The sequence below is a fragment of the Aulostomus chinensis genome, chromosome 22 (genome assembly GCF_037954235.1).
Source record: "Aulostomus chinensis isolate RoL2024-O1b breed Wild chromosome 22, RoL_Achi_v1.0, whole genome shotgun sequence".
NCBI classification, from domain to species: Eukaryota; Metazoa; Chordata; class Actinopteri; order Syngnathiformes; family Aulostomidae; genus Aulostomus; species Aulostomus chinensis.
The window spans coordinates 15,551,862-15,574,379 of NC_141341.1; the positions used below are offsets into that span (position 1 = coordinate 15,551,862).

The following is a 22,518-nucleotide window of genomic DNA, read 5'->3' on the forward strand; positions in this document are numbered from 1 at the left end:
TATTTTGCCATTCACTTCATTTAAAAATCAGCTCAAGCCAGTGTAGAAAGTAGAGTTTAATCCACACATATGGAGTAAAAAAAGGCAATACTCAGTTGAGAGAGAATAACTATACTACATTTAGAATCTTTTGTAAGATATTATCTCAGTAAACCAAATTTCTAGATACACAAAAAAAACAAACTTTGACAGTATAATACAACAGCCCTGCAATAAAGACTCATAATTTATAATGAACCACCAATTACAGGTGCCAAGAGACCACTACAATTAGTCGCCGCCTCTCTCTGATTCAGAGAAGATCAAGCCTTCTGGAAGTTATATTTCACTGCTTTTATGAAGCTAATATTAGCTTTGTCAGTTGCTCAGTATACATAACGTAAGCAACATGCCCTGTTTTGGGGGAAATACACTATTTTTCCATCATATATTGTGTGTTTCGAGCAGAGTAATATCCCTCTCTTCTCTCTTAGTGCTTACAGAAATCCTAAAACCAAACAAACAGTTGACTGGTAGTTAGCTTGGCACCAATTATTGCTGGCAGTGGGGCAATAGAGAAAGCTGTCTTAACATCTTGTAATTTGTTCACAGTAAATTTTAAGCACAACGGTAGTTCTATGCACTTAAAGACTTTTGAGACAGCTTCCTTCCCTGCTAAGTGCTTATTGCAGCTAAGCTAACTAGCCATCTAGTTAGAGTCAGGAGTTCTGTAATACACTGAGAGAGAGAGGTGTATCTGTCTGCTTGTCTGGCAACAAAATTGATGGTCAATAAGTGTACTTCCCAAAAACTTGGTGTATATTCCTTTAACTCTATCTTCCAGCATTTGTGTATGAAAAATGTAGTAATGATCCATCATAAATACATGCTTTGACTTAGTTAGCATTCAAGAACACATAGTGCAACCATCTCCAGGTAGGCAAGCTAATGAGATTGACTAAATAAAGCACTTTCTTAGAATTAATGTAAAGTAAATAAATAACTTAAGTAAAGTAAGTAAATAAATTTATATATATATATATATATATATATATATATATGTATATATATATATATATATATATACACGGTACCCACTCTTCCTAGAGGCTTATTATGCTAATACTAGCCATTTTCCCAGCCTCTCAGTTCATCCCTGATCAGAAAGAAGCCAGTTTAATTCTCGTCTTTTTAAGGCCCCTCCTCTAAAAAGCCTGCTGTTTTTTGGGGGCGGGGGGGGGGGGGTTTGCCAGCTTCAGGAAGCCCGCAGAGGGACATTGACCCTGAATGTGGTTGTGCTTAGCGTGGAGCACATGACCGCATAATGACATCCATGATAAGCTGACGTTAGCTCAACATGAAACTCCATGACAGAGTGTTCCGAGTAAAAGCCTGAGGTTTTACATTCGTTCACCATGTTATTTGAAAATTTGGCTGCATTTGATGTGGACATCTGACGTCGGAACATATAAGGGAATATAAGGAAAGGATAATAGATTCCTTTACAGATTCCTGTAAAGACACAGTGGTGGCATTTTGATAAATGGAATGATGATTTCTCACTATTTACCAGCTCTCCATATCTGCATACTTCTTAATACCATCATCTCTCTCTCTGCCTCCTCTCCCGCTCCTCTGAGCCTTCCTTCACAGAGTAGACTTAATTATTAATCGCTATAATTTATTTAGCTTTGCTCAACATAGGGCCAGCCGTCTTCCTCCTGCTGTCTCTAACTTTCTCTCCATCCCTCTTGCTCTCTCTATCTTGATTTCTATCTCTCTTCAAGCATCTCTCTGCATCTGCTTCTCTCTTCCTTCCACCTCTTTCAGCATAGTTTTGGTCTCTACCCCCCCCCCCCCCAAAAAAAAACTCCTTCAGCACAGAACTCATTCCAAACTTCATACTCCAAGAACTGTTTCTTCCTCCTAACAAAATAACTCACAATCTCCTTGTTTTGGTGCCATTCGTCGCAGAGGTCAGAAATCTCAAAATAACTGTAGAAAGAATCTGGGTGTATGTTTGCATGTGTGTGTTACCTCCTGCATTGTTCCTCCAGAGCCGTTTGGCTGAAACCCATCAAGTCAACACTACTTCCTACAAGAAGCAGCTCTCAGAGAAGGAGCAACACAAGAGGAGTCTTGAGGTCGCATTCATTACCTACAAAGTTTTTTTTTTGTGTGGCTACTGCTCTTTTTAAGCCTTTTTTGTGTTAACTAACTCTAAAATGGGGAGACATGCAATAAAGAGGGGAAAAAAAATTCAAGAACACAGGGAAGTACACAATTGTTTGAAGTGTTTAAAAGTCCTCAGTCTTTGCAACCCTTTTGTTTGCAGATTAGTGGTGAATAAGACTTTCAGGAACAAACTTACCATATTCATTTCCTTGTCATGATTCCAACTGCATTACCGCATGTCTTCAAATGCTAACGTCCATTCCTAACCTCCATTTCTTTGCCAGTTGCAGTGTTGTTGTTGGAGGTCTAAGGTCACCTCCGTCATGTTTTTTTAAGGAATGTGTCCATACTCATTTAATCTCTCATGTTTCTCTCAATCTCTAACCCTGTATTGCCTGCGATGGGATGCTCCACCCTTTCCCTTCCTCCCTCCTTCCCATTCCTCATTCCCACGTTGTGTGTGTGTGTGGGTGTTTGCAGTGCATGGGCTGTGGGAGGAGTGGTCATCATGGAGTCTGTGCTCCGTGACCTGTGGGCGGGGCTCCAGGACACGAACCAGGAAGTGTGTAAACGGAGCCGAGGCAGTGGCTTGTGGACGGCCTGAGACTCAGACCAAACTCTGCAACATAGCAGTGTGCCCTGGTTAGTACCATCCCCATTTACATGGTGCACCCGATCTTTCTCTCTCTCTATCTGTCACTCTCTCTGTACCTGTCTACCTGCTCCACCACAACTCCCCTTCCTCTTTTTCTCAGTGAATTCTTCAAAATCAACTCATGCACTAGCCGGTGAGTGAGCATGTGTGTTTAGATACATTTACACCACTGAAATGGAAAAACAACCAGAACTGTGAGTCAAGATATCAAGAATTGATGGTTGCTGTGCAGTCTAAGTTGGCACCAAAATGATGGCTGCAGAACGTTCAGTTACATACTTGATGCAGACTGAAATATTTCAACGATCACTGCAGAGGCGCCATTATTTCTTATCCTGATGGGACGATGCCTACTGACACATAATAGATACATAATAGGCCCTGGACATTGTTGTCTTCCAGGGATGTGGTATATTTGTAGGAGGGAAGTGAGCATTGTCATGGGTTCCCTTAATCAAAAACCACTTATTTTCATTGAAATTTTCACATATTGTGGAAAATGTACTCTGTGGCAAGCAAAGATTTTTAGAATCAGCTGTCTACAATTTGATTTAGATCACCTCTAAAAGTGAACGGCGTTCCTTGAAATGTTACCTCTCTTTCCACCCAATTTCAGTAAGATCTGCCCATTTGTTTTGAGATATTCTGCTAACTAACATGAGCTCACGCATCCTCCTTACTGGGGGTTCAGAACATCAGGTTTTATTTACTTTGATCTGATGTGACTGCAAGGCTAGAAATGCGGTGTCCAGGTTGGAATAATACATGAACTCTTTCAAGTCATGATATTGCAAGTTTATCTTAATTTCCCGCTGACACAGCATCACCCCGATTTTCCTGCCTGTTCATGCTCGCTGCATTAACTCTTGTATCCCCACTAGAGTTTTAATTTCCCTCTTCATCTCTGATCAGCCATGTGATTCATGCCCACGTTCCAAACTCTCACTCAGTCATCCTGAAGGATTGCAAAGCAAAGCCTTTAGGTTTCTCTACTTCGTTCATGGTTGGCTTGCTTTAGATTGCTGCTGCGGTGTAGCTCCCCTGCTATTGTCTCTTAGATTACCTATTAGGCCTGTACCTTGTCAGGAGCAGCAATATGTTGCCATTGGAGCCTCATCTAAGTCTGTTCTTAGGGTACCACAGGACTTTATACCAATCTGGCTCAGACCGTCCAGCTGAAACATCTTTATTGGGCTGCCGGTGGTGTGGAATAGCACTGACCAGACGTCCCCATGGAGTAGTACTAACCAGGGATTGCAGTGAGATCTCAGTGGAATAGATTCTGAAGAAAACGCGGGGCAAGGTGTGACCAACAAATATTGTGGTAAACAGAACCCTGCTGTGTTGAGAAGTAGAAACTCTCTAAGACCCTGTTCAGACTTGGAACACATTTATAGTGACCTGATCACAAGTAGACGGCTCTCACAGTAAAGGTCTGCATAACGGGGCTTGACACACCACCTCAGGCTCATTTCTTCTGAGGCCTTTGACAGTGAATGTAATTTTTTTCCCCTCCACAACAGGATTTCTCTCTCTCTCTTTCTTTTTCCTGATGTTAATTGTCTGTTTGTCGATCACTACAATGTAGGGACCATAAACCCACAAAAAGCCAGAAGTGACAAGTTCTGTCTATCGCCCTGCTCTCATTCGCTCGGGTTCAGTGCGACAGTGGCCGCCTCTTTACACGCCACAAACATGCACACCTAATGTCAAATGGGTGATTTGACAAGACAGCCCAACAGAACATCCACATGTTTGCACTCATGAGAGACCAGTGTGATTAGTGCCACACTCTGGTGGAAAAATGTCAGACATTGTCTTAACTGGCTTAGACAAACAGTCCAGCCCCAGGCTTCAGTTGTAGGCCTGTGCAGTGCTCCAGTGTGACCACGCTCGAATCACTCAGTCCAAATCATTGGATCCACATTGGAATGGACACATCATTTAATCAAAAATGGTCAGATTTGCAATTTCAAAGCAAATGAATTCAGACTCAGAATAATAATTTCAAGTTCAAGTTTATTGCAATGCACATCCCAATAGTAAATTAAATTTCGAAGTATACTATATACTACTATATGTACACTGAAATGACTCGGTTATTTTACTAAACCTACTTTTTAGACTGTCAAGCTCACAAAGCAGCCAATTTCTCTCATAATCTCTCTGCAATTACCCCAAACAAACACAATGTAAAAACAAAACAAAACAATATGTTATTTTTTAAAAGATAATTTAAAATGTCAGTGTTCTGAGTGAATTTCTGTGCTTGTTGGTACAGTAAGAACAACAACAACAAAAAATTATATGTACAATTTATACTTTTATATATAACTTTCATGGACAAAACCAGAAGTAGTGTCTGTTGGGCTTTTTTTTGTCATTCAGAGCAGAAGTGATATATAAATTCAAGTGTGTAGTAATGAACTTGAAGCTGATTTGACTGCTCAGGATCACATTCCAGTTCCAGGTCTGAACAGGGCCTCAGAGTGCAACACCTTGGGCTACTCATTTAATGGCGTTCATGTCAGGAAAAAGTTTAGACTTTAAGTGTGCTTGAGACTTTGGCATTGTCTCTGTGCAATTTTCATTTTGAATTTTAAGTGTTCTTTTGAAAATCACTTACTCTGAAAAAAACTGACATTAGAAAGGATTATTTGTTCCAGTGAATTAATTTATCCTGCAATTTGTCCGGTGGTAGACTATAAAAGCTCTGTTTTTTTTTTTTCTTCTTCTTCTTTTTCTTTTTGCATAACACCAAGATAATTGCACTAATGGACAATGAAATGGTTAAAATAAAATTGGTGGTTTTTCTTTGAGTCATTTTTTTCCTCTCGGAGCTGATTCAGTCAGATTAGAGTGCGTGTGCTTGGGTAGTATGGAATAACTCACAGGCTGAGCAATTATCACATGGTAAGTGCTTTGTTATTTATTATCATGAAGGCAAAAAATACGGCGCATGCAGTCTTTACTTTATATGTTGATGACTGGAGCCCATCTGGGCTAGAACCTTTCGTGTCTTCAACCTACCTTTGAATAAATTTTTTTTTTTTTTGTCAGAGCAGGGGTTTTGTAAGTCTACTATTTGAAAAAAACAAAAGTGTCCCCATTGCTAGACAAAGTTATGGCTCAAAGACGGAGGAATATGAAGAAGTCGTAATCTAAAGTATAGCTTCAGGGAGATTTTGCCATGCTGTTTTGGGAACAGTGATGGAAAGAGAGGGTTTTGGGAGAAAGAGTAGCCTCTTTCTTCAAGGGCCTTAAGGACATTTGTGTGTGTGTGTTTTTCATAGAGTTTGTGTGTATATGTGTGCGTGAGTCTATCACAGATTCAATGTGCGGGGAGTTCAAAAGCAACGGTCCTTTGAAATGATGAATACCAGCAAAGGCATTTTGGCAGAAATGTCCTCGCATAGAGAGGAGTGCTTTGATGGATCTTGTCTATATATGTGTGCTTATTTATATTCGTGTCCCAGTGATTTGTTATCTAAGTGCACACACACACACACACACTTATATATATATATATATATATATGTGCGTATACTGTGTGTTATCTATATATCTATCAATCTATCAATCTATATATCTATCTATCTATCTATATATATAATTTTAACCGCCGGGACACAGGGTCATACAGCATACATCATATGTTACACCAGTGTGATTGCATCTTATTCATTGTACTATTAATTTGTCAGGGGCCGTGTCAGATAAAGATGGTCACCAGTCACCAAGAATTTCCCATGTATATGATTGTGTGACCATGCTAGACTTCTAAAGGGTAACATCAATGAATAAACTAATGTGACTGCGTGCCTCCCCTTGTTGAAACACACTGGAGTGAGTGAGGCACCAAAGCAAATCACACACTTCGAGCTGAAGGTGACACCATCTAGCTTGGATGCCGACATCATGCAGAGTTAATGGAGGACCAGCTGATCGTTGCCTATCCCCCCCATTTGTACACCACAGCTGATATATTTAACCACTACAGAAACATCCGAGTGAGTTGTAAATTTCGGGCATGATGACGCGGGTACCAGCTTGGTGGTCCAGCCTCCCCGGTGAACAGAACCTGGAAGCAGATATAGTATGCTAGCCATCACTGCTGGTTGTATGTGTGGCAACGTTGTTGTTGTGCCGTCGAGAAATAGTCTTGTTTCAGTCTTTACATGTTAAAGACATGTTGAGTTTTACCCCTGGCTTGAATGTCTCTGCAGTGGTTAAGCACGAGATGCTGTCAGAGATGTGAGCTCCTGCGAGCAGGGACAGATAAGCTGATCAGCAAGCCTGGTCGCGCTTAACACAATTTAATGTAAGGCCTGCAAATTGTAAGCATCATCTAGAAAAAACAACCACAGTTTCAACCAGTGTGCACTACCTTTTGCCTAACCAGATGTTTAAGCATTATTACTATAATTTCACCGCTATTGCTGCCCAACAAAATGTATGTTTTAGTTGATGGTAAAATGAATGTTCTTTTTAATGGGTTTTAAACCGCAATCTGTCTAACAGCGCGTCCTCCTCCTCGTCCTCCTGTGCTCCGCTGTACTGATCATTAATGCATTTCATGTCGTTCACATTCATGTGTCAGCATCAGAATTTAACTTCATCCCTCCATGATTTCCCTTTTGATTTCTTTGCAAAGTGATCGGCAACGTCAAGTCAAACTGCAGACTAACCGTACTGTTGCGCTACACACAAAGTGCTGCACATTATTCACAAACACATGTTGTGGTAGCCTTCGTCCAGCCTTAACTAGGCTTGTCTTGTTCTCCCATTATAGTTTATTGCTAAACACCTTTTTTAAGTCATCGTCGATGCACTGCTCACGGTTGTTTGTTACTGTACTTTTGTTACTGTTACTGTTTGTACTGAGAAATCGTCTTTCATCCCATTTAATTCACTCTTTGTCACTTTCCTCCTGATTTAATCAATATTAATGTACTTCCTGTGCTTTTTTTTGTAGAAGTTTTAAAATCTTTGTATCTTTTGTGGTTACTCATCGTATGATTGTGTGTGTGTGTGTGTGTGTGTGTTCCTGCTTTTGAAGCGTATGTTTCATCACAGTGACGGAAAGTGAATCTAAAACTCAAGGATATCCTTTGTGTTTTTCATGTAAGCACTTTTACATTTGACAATTTAATGGCTTTAGATAAGACCCAAATGTCATGTTTACGCTCCAATGGTAGCTCACAAGTCATTTTATCTACGCCTTCTTCAATGCAGCCATTGCAGCTAGTTGGAACAAAGTCACACACCGCATGATTGACCACATTATTGAGGAGAGCTGGCAACAGCTTCCCCCTGGAGACCACCAGACAAATACATTTACATCACTGTAGTCCACTTGCTCTCCTGCTTCAACCTCTCTGTCTGGAATGTCTGCCTCGATATGTAACAATATACCGTTATTTACTGATTCTGAGAGACGAGATCAATTCTTTCTATTGCCAACATAGAGACAAATCGATTTACTTCCTCGCACATACACGATACCGTAGGTAACTGGCGTCAGCTAAGCCACTGTGGTATGTGTAACCAGCACATGAGCTTTCTTGTGAAAATTCTCTGTATAAAACTAAGGGTTATCCAGTTGCTCTGATTTAAAAAATGTGCTTGCACAAGCCTTAAGTTTCACATTGAGAATTTAAGTCAGTGTTAAAAATCAATGCAACATAATCAGAAGGAAAAATAGAAAGAAATGAATGCTTTTTCTGTGAAAATATCTCGTTTTTCATTTTTATCATTCCCCGTCTTAACAATTATTAACAATTACAATACAAAGCGTCAAAACTACATACCACCATCTGCATATTTGTATGAAATTCCTACAGTGTGCCTACAATAATGACATATGATAACAAAAGTCTTGTGAACGAGCAGCACGTGTTCTGTCCTGCAGGACAGTGTTGCGTGACTGTTAGCTAGCTACACTTTTGCAAACAAGCTCTTACTGTAGCTTCATAAAAGGAAAAAAGAAACGTCTCAGTCAAATAGATTTAACAGGCAGATAAAGCCTTACCTTGATAACATGAGAAAAATATCCTGGCTCCCAGGATTACCCATAATCCTTCACTTAAAGTTCTGATTTACAAACACGGTATCCAATTTCGCTGGACGGAACCAGAAGCATTTCAAGTCTTATGTTGTTGTTTTTTTAGCTTCAATACTGCACTACTTGGTCAATGAAAGCTTCAAAATCGGTTGGCTATTTGATTCAGAAAAGGGCGACACCGACTCGCTAACACAACTATACACACTCTGCACTGTTACACTCAAATGTTACTGCTGACGTTGCAGCCGGTTAACCATTACACACATCTGTCAGAAACACTGCTGCAAATCGTAGTGTTAAATGGAAACAGACCCAAATGTTGCTCCTTAAGATTCATTTTGAAAGTACAGCGCCACAGTTTTTATCATTATCACATCTAGTATTTGCACTTCATCAGCATTTCACCAAAACCCCCCAAAATTTCATTGTAATTCATTCGTAATTTTGTCATAATTTTGTTAACAAAACGAGGCGTCTGGTTGGCCAGAAACATTTCTACAAGTGAAATGCGTTTCTCCAAATGAGCTGGAAGTTTAATGTGGTGGAGTAAGTTCAGTACTACGTCAATGTTTTAGATCTTGTTTCTCCACTCAAAACAGTCCCAGCTAATCAACTGCGGCTTTTAATTTGAGTTAACTTTGGAGAATGGTGCTCTGTCATGAAACCGTTATGAATCGTTTATAATTTAGATGTGTTAGGTTCGGTTTCTTTTGTACAGTGTGACAAACCAGAAACAAAGCATCGCTTGAAATCCACATCAGTAATTCCAACTGGAGGCAACGAATAAATTGGGTTTTCTTTCGGTGCAAGTGACACTGCTGCCAAAAGTAAAAAGCATTGTATCATTGATGCAAATTATTACCTCAAGGATTGTGTGTTTATGTGACAGTAGTAGGCACAAATAATGTGATAATGCTGCCAATTACAATTAAATATGCCGTACAATTCATTGCTGTGCAGATGAATCCAGAACGAGGCAACGTTACAGTTGGATAGATCTTTAATGTTGAACTGTGCAAGCAAGAATTCAGGCTTAGTCCATAGAAACATTATGTCATACTCTTAAAACCACAACCACGTGAGGGAAAACCAAAGTCAACTCACAAATGATTTTGTATTTTGTGGGAGGGCTCTCACGGTGACTTCTGGGTGCTCGCCAAGAAATGGAAAATACCCCAAAGCTGCGTGATTGTGGGAGGAACTGCCAAAAAGCTAAATAGCCCAGTTTTTATAAGCTGACCAACAGCAAATCCATTAAAGGGAGAAAAGTGGTGGAACCATGCGTTGGAGTGGCTACAGACTGTTTCCAGCTTACTTTCCTCACCCCCCTTGCGTCTTGAAGTGGCATTTTTTTTTCTCCAGGTGCCGCAAAGAAGCCCTTTCTAGTTCCCCCAGTAGTCGATGACAATCATGATGGGAGAACTAAGCATGTCCACTGTAAAGGTACATAATGAAAAACAGGGACAAGTCATGACGAGTTACATAATCCTTCCATGGCTGCGCCCACTGTAGATCATTCCAGAGGCCTTCTCTCATGCACAACGCTTTCATTTTTCCACAAGAACGACGCTATGTCATCAACATATTCCTAAAGATTATGCCATGAAGAAAAGTTGCCTGTAGCTCCTTTACTGTGAAGCCTCAGCAGGGCTGCGCTTGTGTTAAAACTGTGGGAGTCTGACACTCAGTATACTAACGTGTTAAACACTGTTGTAAAGCGAATACAGCAGCTCCACAGCACTTAGCTCAGATTGCCTGAACTTGGAGTTGCAGTGAAGGTTAGAAAAACAACAACTTTTAGCTAGTCCTTTAATACAGCTGTCATGTTGATGATGGTGATGTTCAGCTTGATTGGGGCATTTTTATATTGAATATTCAGGGTTTGAATGCAACAAGATTGTTATGTCTCACATTAACATCTGCTTCCACCTACTTTCTCTCCCTTAAGTCTCAGTTTTTTTAGTTTGGCAGCTTGTAAAATTTAGGTCTGAGTTTTTTTTTGGTCTTATTTGTGATTCACTCCGCTGCACAGCAGCTTTTAGGCATGTTTATGTTGTTTGCTATCACAGGCAGAATCAAGAAGAAAGCCCTCCGCAGGTCAAGAAGAAGAGAGATTTTTTAGTATGGTTTTACTATTTTGGTTTTTATCCTCAGAAAACTATCAACAATTAAGATCAAAAACGATTGTAACCATAAAAATCTGACCGTGATATTTTGAAATTTTAATACATGGCCACAGCTGCTTCTTCTTTCTTTTTTTTTTTTAGTCGCTCAAAAATGTAAATCGAGGACAATAAAGTCAGTGAAAGTTTGCCTGTCAGCGGCCTTCACCTGAATTTCCACCGAGGAAACAGCTCACTCAGAATTGTCAGTCTATGGCGGTTGCTTTCTAAGTGGTAGGCCCCCCCCCTCCCATGGTCACAAACTAATAAACGCCTGTGGGCAGAACTTTTTATATATTTGGTGTTGTGTGAAGATATGTAAAACGGCAATATCAGGTTACCTCGGCCGAAATTGTTGAGTGTGGCAGGGATCAAATAACATTACCCTGATCCCAAGGGTATCCAAATAGCGAAAATAAGCAAATAAACTGAGGAAGGCAGGTTGGGGTGGGGGGAATTTGAAATCTGTGAAAAGCCACACATATTCCTCTCTTGATTATAGAAATTGTTTTGCATTTCGGGCATTTCTTTTTGACAACTCAATTACTGCAGCGATGCTTCCTTCTCTGCCACACAATGGGAGCTGTGATTACATGATGCATGTCATCAGGCTTTGGTTAAGCTGTTTGGTATTCACTCATCGTCTGACAGGCAGCAACGGATGGTGTTGAAATGATTATTATTATTATGATTTTTTTTTTTTAGATGTATCTATACAGTATCTGCACAAACACCAGTCAAGGAGTGGAATAAAACTCCCAGCAGTCTTTAAAATCAAAGCATGAAAGAAATTAGAATCAGCTATTTCATAACAGATTAAAATATTTAAGATGTCCATAAAGTTTTTGTTGCCATTTAAGGGAAACCAAATAGCATCTGTAATTTATTTATTCTTCCATCTTAGCTCACTCTACAGTCTGTTTACTCCCTTTTGCTGCCCTTTCACTCCACCTTTTGTTTGTCGTCCCTTTTCAATACTTCATCCTTTCAAAACTGCCCATTCCTCTCTGGCTCCGCACCTACTCCCATCTCTTTGTCTGTGTCCAGTGGAGGGCCAGTGGCTGGAGTGGGGGCCGTGGTCAAGATGCAGCGTGACTTGTAATGCAGGGACCCAGCAGAGGCAGAGACGTTGCAGCGCATCTGTGCACGGTTGGGCTGAATGTAAGGGTCCCCATCAGGAGAGCAGAGAATGCACCAATCCCTCCTGCAGCGGTAAGGCCTCCAAATACTTAATATTCCGACTCATGTGCTCTTGGAATGCCAATATGCAAACATGGAACATGCATTATTTGAAGGTGGTCCTCCCTGATTTGAGTTCTACAGAAATTTGTGAGGCCAATTTGGCTTGCGGGTGTGTTTTGAGGAGGGCCCCTGGGGATAAGTGTGTTTTAATGAGCCTAGGCCCCAGAATGGGCTCATTTGGACTTAATTTCACTCTGAAAAAAAATTTGAATATTCCCACCTTGGAGTTTTAACCAAAAACTCATCCTCCATTTCTATTCCCCTTACCCTACACACTCCACTTGTCCCCTCCCTCCATCAATTCTCAACTATGGGGCTTTGTTCTAGGTGGAGGTAACTGGGGCAGCTGGAACCACTGGAGTCTTTGCAGCAAGACGTGTGACTCCGGCTGGCAGCGACGCTTCAGGATGTGCGAGGGCACCGGGTTACAAGGGTACCCCTGCGACGGTTCTGGAGAGGAGGTTCGGTCCTGCAACGAGAAGAAGTGCCCTGGTCAGTGCCTCAGTTGAAATGTTTTTGTACGTGTGTGTGTCTCTGTGTGTGTTGGGGTGGGGGTGGGTGGCTGTGAACAAGACCCTTTATTCTGATGTATGTATTATTCATGCAAGTTTGAATAAACAGTATTTAACATCGTAGTCAGTGAGGGGAAAGCGAGTTTGTGTCGTGCCCAATGTGCACATGCACAGTATTTGTCAGAGAGAAAGGAAGTGATTCCCAGTGGTTTTCATACCACAGCAAATATTTCCATCACAAATTTTGAACTTATTATCTTCTTCTTGTCTGTCTTCCTGTGAATTTACATCCATCTTTACCTCTTTCTTGGTTTTACTTTGTCAACTCACACTGCTTGTCTACCTTTCTTTCTCTTATTTCAGCCTCTTTAACATTGTATTATCACACTCTTCTCCCTCACTTTCTCCGTCTCGCTCCCTTTCTTTCTGATTTAGTCTCGTTGGTCGAGGGCGAGATGTTCAGTGGCCCACTTGGCATGATTTGTCAAAGTGTCAGCACTGTGGGAAACAGTGTAGTTTAATAAGCTTTGCCTATGAGCTGGAGCTGTGTGTGTGTGTGTGTGTGTGTGTGTGTGTGTGTGTGTGTGTGTGTGTGTGTGTGAATATGCAAGTGTATTTTTTTTTTTATTCATGCCTCAACGCCACATGAATACGTGCTTGCGTTGATCTTTGACGGGCTACAAATGATGAACCTTTTGAGTGCAACCTCCGCTGTGACCTCTTTGTTTTAAAAAGCTCTCAAGCCTCTTTTACACAAGTCGAGGATCTTGTCCGTTGGCATTGCAGGGGGAACATCATATCATGTTTTCTCTCTTTCTATCTCTTGCTCTCTTCGCTCTGCGTCCCTCTTCATCTCTCCGCATCGCCTCTGCCAACACTCGTCTGCCCCCTCGGAATATCTTCAGAGCACTCTCCCCTGTTTTTTTCATCAGGGTTATGAAAGAGAGGGAGGGAGAAAAACGAGAGGGGGTAAGATGAAGAGGGAATGAGATACTGTACGGAGGCAGTGACACTGACAGAGAGCACTGAGCAATGTACAAGGGAATAAGATTGGGAGCTGCTGCAGGAGAACATTGATTTGAATCTTGTTTTTTTGTGCTTTTCCGTCTCCCTTTTTTCTCTTGTTATGTGTGTATGTGTGTGTCTGGGGGAGTGTGTGCGAGGAGATTTATCTTTTTCTTCATGCCCGCTAGGGTGTGCCTCATGTCACTATTTCCGTCTTATGTGTTTCTTACTTCTGCAGCTCCTCACGAGATATGTAAAGATGAAAACCTCCTCGCGATGTCGTGGAAGAGAGCCTCGGCTGGAGAGACTGTTTACAACAAGTGTCCAACTAACGCCACTGGTTAGTTAGCTTACAATGCTAGCTGTTAGCTTTGTTCAATCGAGGCTTGCCTGAGCAAAACCAATGGTGAATGTAAGCCAAAAGAAGCTATGGATCAGAATGGCTGCAATATAAACATGTTCTTCTTCTCCTGCCTTATTCAGGTGGCCAGGCAGTGAAACATTAGAGCTTTAGGAACATAATACAAGTTCAGGCAAAGTTCATATTTCAGGGAAAACATGTGAAGCATCACAAATTCTTTAAGGAATACCTAACCCAAAAAGTACTCAAAATCTTAACAAACTGTGGCCAGGTAGATGTTTGTCTTTGTGACTCCAGAATGCAGAGAGAGCCAGGCATGTGTATCAGTGAAAAGTCAGACCCGGTTGTGTCGACTCTTTTTGAAACTTTATTATCTAGTGGTGAACGTCATTTGTCATGTCTTTGTTGACAGTGAAAATAAAGCATATTAAAGCTAAAGAGGGGAAATGTATTCTGTCAAAAATGGTGGGCAATTGACAGAGCAACAAAATATAGTCTGAAACAAATGACAGACAAAATGACCAAGAAGGAAGTGTGGAGCCAGAAGTTCTTTGTGACATTGTTGCTATGAGACCAACTATTAGCTATTTTGTTACTTTCAGTGACAGATGAAAAGATCCACATAGGCCCTTTTCACTGCAGCCATTTTGACATGTTACAGCAGATAAATACACAAAAGTGTAACTGAAAGGTAACTATGGTCCCTCTCTATTAAAATGGAGAAGGACTGTACTTAATGTGATTAATTACATCTTTGTTAACTCTGTCACTGCTGTGAAAAGGGTCTGTTGACTGCGCTGACACGTGCCTTTACCACATAATGAGGCGTTAACAGGCCACTTGACACGTCTCTATGAGACGGGGTCATCATGTTGGCTGTCGAGGTCAAATATTCTGCGTCCTTAACCACTTTTGGTGCTCGCTGCCAGGTTATAGCAAGTGGTGAGTCAGAAATAGTATGTTTATAATAGACCCTTTTCACAGCAACCGTTTTAACATGTCATCGCAGGCTAAAAGGTGTAATTAATACCATTAATCAGGACCCTGTTCCATTAAGACGCACATGCTGGTTCAGTAAATAGAATGGGTCGGTAATTAATTGTATGAATCACAGCTGCTATGACGTGTCAACCTGGCTGCTGTGAAAAGGGCCTTTGTAACAAGCAACTTGACCTATTTGTTTCCTTGTATGTAGTAAAAACTAATTCAGAAGACAGCGTGCTTTAACCCTGACATGAATGTATGATAACGGACCTTCAGTTTGCAAACATTTTCTACATTTATGCACCTGCCAGTAATAACAGTTTTCTAACATTAATTTTTTTAGTCATGGATCTTTAAATCTTTTTATGAAAGGAGCATTAAATTTACTATTAAATACAAAAAGGTACAATTATATATTTGATGTTTTTGTTTTTCTCCCTCTGTGTTTAGGATCTGCTAGTCGTCGTTGCATGCTGGACAATAATGGAGTTGCTTTCTGGGGTCCTCCGAGCTTCGCCAGATGCGTCTCACTTGAATATAGATATTTACATTTATCTGTAAGTTTCCTTTTGTCAAACACACAACTTCAGGGAGCTGTCTCTACAAAATATATTTTTCATCAATCTCAGCGAGGAGGAAAAAAAATGCGTGTATGTCTGTGTGTGTGTATACTCCTCTTCTGCATTACATCAGTTGCAGCAGTTAGTTTCAGCATCTCTCTCTGTCAAAACACGCCCTTATCAAACTTGTCTCATTAATGAATTCATGAGAAAGGAGGGTAATAGCTGTTTGTCACAGTCTGTGGACAAAAAAAAAGAATCCTTCTTAACCCAGCATGTAACTCTCGACTTTTTTTTTCTCCAAAAAAGTTTACTCAAAATCTTTTCTCCAGGCTCTCCAGTATTTCTAATTAGCTTTTCCACAGCTTTGCGCTTGCACTTATCATTTAATGAACATAGCTAATGAATGCGTTCACCAGCCCGACTGTTTTGCTGCTCTGTGAACTTCGACCTTTTACATCTCCTCGATTATAGCATGAGGGGATGGCGGTTTAGGGATTGTGTGTGACAGAGTTGATTGCACTGTTAGCTTCTGTTCCAACCTTTCATTAACACCAGGAGTCAATAATTAATTTTCTGTGATTGCTATTATCTCCTGCTGTTCACCCACTCACACACGCACCCAGTCTTGCTTTTTGTATCCCTCTCTCTGAAGTGATCCAATTTCTGCCTCTGAGTACTCCTGGCTGTTTCCTGCTTGCCAATTTTAAGCACAAGCAGGACAATATCCCTATATATGTATGCTTCTGTCTTCAAACATCTCCCTCTGTCTACATCCAACACGTCGCTGTGATTTCTTGGTGTGTTACATTTTGCTGTTTCCCAACTTTTTACCTTCTATTTGCTTTGAAACAAACATAATGGGACTCCACTTGTGTCACCTCCACTCTCTTAATCACTGTATCTCTCTACACGCCATAGTTACGAGAGCATCTCGCGAAGGGTCAGAGGACCCTGGCCGGGGAGGGCATGTCTCAGATCGTAAGGAGTCTCCTGGAGCTCTTGCAGAGAAGGAGCTACTACAGTGGCGACCTTCTCTTTTCCACGGAGATCCTGCGAAATGTGACGGACACCTTCAAAAGAGCAACCTACATCCCAGCTCCCGACGACGTGCAGGTATGCCGCGTCTTCAAAACCTCCCCCATGGGACGCAGACCATACAGAACATGCAGTATTAGCTACAGATACACGAACCCTTCCAAAGTGTAGAAGCCCCATTTTTTGACTGCACGGAGAGTGAATAGTAATGAACTACAGCAGCACAGTTGCTGTGGCTTCAAAGGAGAATTTTTTTGAGCTGCGTTTTTCTCTTGTCACAGCCTGTAACACAGAAAGACAGTCAGTCTTTTGACAGACATTATATTATGTTTTACAATATGTAGAGAGAGACCTGATGAAGACCGAACCGCAGCACTGATGCAGATCTCATGGCAGGTGGATGCTGACAAAAAGAGGCTCCAGCCGACGTCATCTGAGCATGTCTTAATATCTTTATCCTGTGTTTAGAAATTCTTCCAGATAATCAGCCACATGTTGGACATGGAAAACCTGGAGAAATGGGAGGACGCACACCAGGTACACACTGTGGTATAGATATGGTGTGTGTGTGTGTGTGTGAGAGAGAGAGAGAGAGAGAGAGAGAGACGGAGGGAGGCTGGGCCAGGGATTGGATGGGGTTTCCACTTCTCACGTTATCATTTCCTTATTGGATTCATAAAAATCCACCTGTTCGCTAAATACAATAGCTGTATTAACTATTATGTGAGTGTGCGTGTTTGTGTGTGTGTGTGTGTGTGTGTGGGACCCAGCTCCATGACCTTGAGTTGAGGTGTGTTTACTAGCCATCTGGACACCATAAAAACGCAAACAAATATGATATTATAACACACGTGGTTGTAATTTACTGCAGTGAAACGCTTCCATTTCCAGCGTGCTGTAATATTTCCGTGGGCGTCTCCAAGGAAGTTGGCTGTGGATCATAATTATGATGACAACATCAACCCTCTCTTTCATCTTCAGGTTGCTCCTGGTGCTGCGTTGTTGATGAGGATATTAGAAGATTTCATTCACCTCATCGGAGAGGCCCAAAAAACTTTCCAGAGTTTTTTAGTAGTGACCAACAATCTCAGTAAGTGTTGCACAGACATCTAAAAACTGACTAATATGTGCTGGTACCAATGACAGGCTGATATCATCCTGCCTCCCCGCATTTAATGATTAATGATTAGTGCACCGTCACATAGTAGGAATGTGCATGTGACTTTTATGCCGTTTTCCTTTTTAGTACATTTTCTTTTTAAATAGTAAGTTTTAGCCAAATTTTCCATCTGAACTTGTCATTTACTAGAGGTTTCCAACAAAATTGTGATGTGACCGTGGTCGGAAGCACCTTTTTTACTACCTTAAAGGCTACTTTTTAAAACAAATGGGTATTCTGGTACATTTGGATTTATTATTTAGAATTTTCCATGCCAGTGTTTTAGGAGTCCCAATTTAGTCCTGCAGTCAGTTTCAAGTGTGTCTCATTTGTCCAGTGATAACCATCCAGCGAGAGCCGGTGTCTGCAGTTTCTAGCGACATCAACTTCCCCATGAAGGGCCGCCGAGGGATGAAGGACTGGGCCAGAACAGCAGAGGACAAACTCTACATCCCCAAAGAGGTCTTCACCGTCCCCAATGAAGGTAGGAGAGCCAAAAGATATGCAGAGCTCAACACACAATATCAGCCGAATATCAAATAGCCATGAAGTAGGATACACCGAGGAGCCAAACGGGGCTCCAACACTTGGTTTGATTGTTTTCATGCTCGTGATGGCCTCCCACAAAGTCCTACATTACCAGGATCTACTCCAGCCTTGATGTGGAAATATTTCAGGACCAAAGATATTTGCTGGGTGTCTCTATTCAGTCAGGCTGGAACACAAAGGTCACAGCCAAGGATTTGCAGCTGTTTTGGTTGCCATCGTCACTTTTAACACAAGTGATGACCCGTTTTCACCCCACTCAACAGTCTCTTCAGCCAAGGTCAGTCTCGCTCTCCAGGAAGTGTTATCCCAGTGTGAATTCACATAGTCAGAGACATGTGTCAGCAAAAGCACGAGAGGCTTCTCAAGGACGTTGAAGGGTGATGCTGACAGGGATTTCGACCATAAACAGACTCTTGGGAACTTCTCAAGAAGATGCAGATATTTCATTCTTTTATGAAGCATTCCCTTGAGAGCTTGAAGTCATGGTACACCTTCTGAAAGATGTGTCTTTGATATTAGCGACAGAGGACCATTTACTGCTGTTAGTTAAAGATTCAAAAAAATGTTCCCCTGTGATTTTCAGTTGCTGCACCAGTAGGATTAGATTTCACAGTTTGCACAAGAACCACACGCTTTAGTTCTCTCATGTGTGGACCTGGGTCATATATATGTATCATGACCTGGGTCATATATATACCCAGATGAATTAACGTCACCCTGATAAGAGTCTGAGTCGCCCAGTCGGCCATGTCTATTTAGCAACAAAATTCCTATTTTTCGCTCATCAGCATCATCGTAATCATTAATTGTCAGGCATCCGAAGTCAAAAACACAAAGCATCAAGTCCAACCAAGCTCATTATCAGACAAAACATGACAGGGGTCTCCAACAAAACGTCACACGTTCCCGGTGTCACGCGTGGCCTCTCATCTTCCCCCCTTTACAGTCCGTAGTCTTCCCCAGTGCTGCTGCTTGCGACAGCAGTGGTGGTGTGCTGATTTAGTGGTTGTCCCTGCTTGAAACCTTAGTCTGGGCCAAAGTCCAACCCGGGCACCTTTACTCTCTCCACCTGGGTGACCTACCTTGTTGGCCTGCCCCACAAAGCACAGAGGGCTGATGAACCAGCAGGCTTTCTTGGGAGGTCACGGAGGAGCGGTTTCTTCACGGAGGGGCGGTACTTTGCACCGGGCCTGGCCTGACCTGTTGGAAACCTTAAATATAAGCGCATTGCTGCAGCTTTGATTTGGTTGCCCTCATCTCGCTCTCGGCTGCCTGCCTGACTCATTAAATGTTGTAAATCTGCTACTGACAGTTTTATTTTCAAGTAGGAAAAAGAAACAGTCAAAGAAAAACGTAAGTACATCACATGCGGGATTGCCGCTGCTATTGATTTTAAACGAAGACATCAAGCAAAGAAATCAGCAGTGGTGGAAAAAACAAAAGATTCCAGGAAGTTAAAAGAGAAAAGCAAAGGGGAAACAAAAAAGAGTGAGAAGAAAGGGTTTTATATGAGAATTACTGTGGCTGATGCAATCCACTTCCAAAGGCGGCAAAGGTCACATCCCGCAGGAAATTACACAGGCTGACTTCCTGTCTGGCATCCCCATCCCCTGCCTGAAACACAGCGCAGACACACTAAAGGCCAAACGAACAGAGCTGTCTGGGACCTTTGACTTCCTCTGATAATAGTGACTCTCTTTGATTGGCGTTGAAGACACCATGTCTACTAACCTCAGGGCACCTCTGCTCGACTGTCTGTCTCTTTATCATGCTCGGTGCCTCTTTTGAGCCTCATGAGTCGTCTGTAAGTTGATTTGTTCAAGTTGTTTTGTTCACATTTTATGGAAGATCGAATTCAGATACCTTAAAGGATAAATGTTAAGCTCGTGTGATGCAGCGCGACTGCAATGTTTTCTTCGTTTCCTACCCCCATTTATTCCGTCACCGTAGCTGACTGCATCACATTTACTCTTTGTATTCTTTTTCTTTTCAGCTAAGCTGTTCGGTAAAATGTTTCATCCAAACTCCATAGCCTCATGAGTTTGAGCGGTATTAGTACATTTTGCCCCTTTGCCTGTGTCTCTTCCCGTCTGCAGTCCACCAGTTGAGGTCTTCGCTTGATTGCTATCAGTTTTTTTTGCTTCATTTAACCCGTAATGAAAGCTTGTCTCTAATGGACAGCTTAAACATGTTCATAAAGGCTCATCGGCACCTTTGTGTGTCCATGTTGGCGCTCACATATACACACTGCCAAATGATAGCTTCATGAATCGCTTCACCGGACAGAGGCTCAGGCTCCTCAATGATTTTTTTTTTTTCCCGGTGTGACAACTCTCACCCTCTCCTCTTTCTCCCGCTAACTCACCTGCTTTTGTGTGGCAAACACACTCAATTCCTGACATACAAGCCAGAAATGTATTTCAGATACAGCTGGTAGCTCATGCATAGGGTTATGCACCATTAACTTTGAATTATTGCTCAAACACGAACAGAGACCACATGAGGGCCAGTCTCTGATACTGCCAAGTCTAAAATTCTGAGTTTCAGAATACAGCCAGTGAGCTTTTAAGTTGATAAATTTACATGCTTCTGTTTGTTGCTGCTAAAATGATGTTTACCTATGTTGTTTAGGGGCTTTGTATTGTAGGTTGTTTTTTTTTTTGAGTGTTGCATATCAAAAGATGCCAGGTCCTCAAAAAAGACATACAAAGGGAACTCTGTAGAGGGCATACCTCCTTCAAAATCCAAATCTAAAAATAAAGAAGCTTTTCTTATAATGTTACAACACATCTGTCCCAACACCCCCCCCCCCCCCCCCCCCCCGGTTTCCTTGCTACACCCTTCCAGTAATTTCGGTTAATAATTAATTTCGGAAAGTCCTGCTAGCAGTCGGACGGAACAACACAGATTTTTCCTCAGTGGAAATAAAAACAAGAATAAACCAGACCTACTGTAAAAAATGGGGGAGGGGGGTCTATGTTGAACAGATCTGCCCAACAATGTAAATGGCCCATGTTACACTGCTCATCCAAATTTGGTGAAATTCAGCTAAACCAAATACTAGACATCATCGTTATAAAACATTACTTCAGCAAAGCCTACAAACATAAAGCGCCCTCATATACTGTTGCTAAGCATTTAACACACGTTGAGCTAAAGGGAATATTTCCTCTGTGTGTAGATACTGAACTGCACATGTCATTAAAAAACAAATCATTCAGCAGACATTTAAGGGAAAATACTACATCTAGGACTGTGACATGATGGACAATAAAACAAAAAGTGTGTTTCGTCTGCAGCCTCTCCCGGATCTTGACATGTTAACTGCCCTCCTGACAAGAGTTGAGCTGAATAGCCTAGCTTAGGTGAAAATTGGACGCCTTTGGAGCCTGTCTAAAAAGTTTAAAGTGATACTTCTTCCAAAACATGGAGCATTTATATCAGTTTTTCACACTCATGTCTCGAATTCCTGAAGATTGACTTCTCCTGGTATAACTTATTGATGAATACAGCATTCAGAAAACATGAGCGTCTTAACTGTCGCTGGTAGCTGATAGAGACTGAAGACTATCAACCTCTAAACTATACAAACTTTTTTCAAACTCTTTGAACGCATCTCCCAATCCAAGTCCTCTTTATCTGGTTGTATGCTGAGTAATCCGCAAACACTGATTTAAGGTCATCTTTGAACAGAGGTTTCGTACGCTGTTGATAGTCATCAGACTACATCAGCTTCTCCCACACGTATGCATGTGTCTCAGTTCTCGATTGACTAAAATACTAAAATAATTATTGGGAGAGGATTTGATCAAAATAAATGATCATTTCTGGGTTAAGTATCGCTTTAAGGACGCACCTAAATGACATCTAATTCTAATGCAATGTTGCATCTCATTGGTTTTAGTCATCACCTTCTCTGAAGCCATGACCAAAGAGAGGGGAGATGTAAGCTGGAGGCAAATAATGAGTCGTTTATTGGAGCAAAGGAAATAGCAGCGAGTTGTGATTATCAGGAAGATCAGTGATGAGGGTATGCATGCATGAAAGGTGTAGTGTGAGGATGGCTTGAAACA

General features: G+C 41.5%; 1 protein-coding gene across 9 annotated transcripts in view; it reads left to right on the top strand.

Moving 5' to 3' along the window:
- Positions 1–22,518, top strand: part of adgrb2 (adhesion G protein-coupled receptor B2) — a 243,011-nt gene that overhangs the window by 130,138 nt on the left and 90,355 nt on the right. For all 9 annotated transcript variants that reach the window (XR_015111309.1, XR_015111307.1, XR_015111310.1 and 6 more), the window contains exons 5-13: positions 2,635–2,796; positions 12,083–12,247; positions 12,605–12,769; positions 14,033–14,134; positions 15,590–15,696; positions 16,621–16,815; positions 17,206–17,274; positions 17,719–17,827; positions 18,234–18,380. Coding sequence is in view for 5 of the 9 variants with exons in the window: in XM_086193955.1 (XP_086050081.1) it covers positions 2,635–2,796; positions 12,083–12,247; positions 12,605–12,769; positions 14,033–14,134; positions 15,590–15,696; positions 16,621–16,815; positions 17,206–17,274; positions 17,719–17,827; positions 18,234–18,380 (1,221 nt within the window). In the remaining 4 variants the exon portion in view is untranslated. The remainder of the gene's footprint in view (positions 1–2,634; positions 2,797–12,082; positions 12,248–12,604; positions 12,770–14,032; positions 14,135–15,589; positions 15,697–16,620; positions 16,816–17,205; positions 17,275–17,718; positions 17,828–18,233; positions 18,381–22,518) is intronic.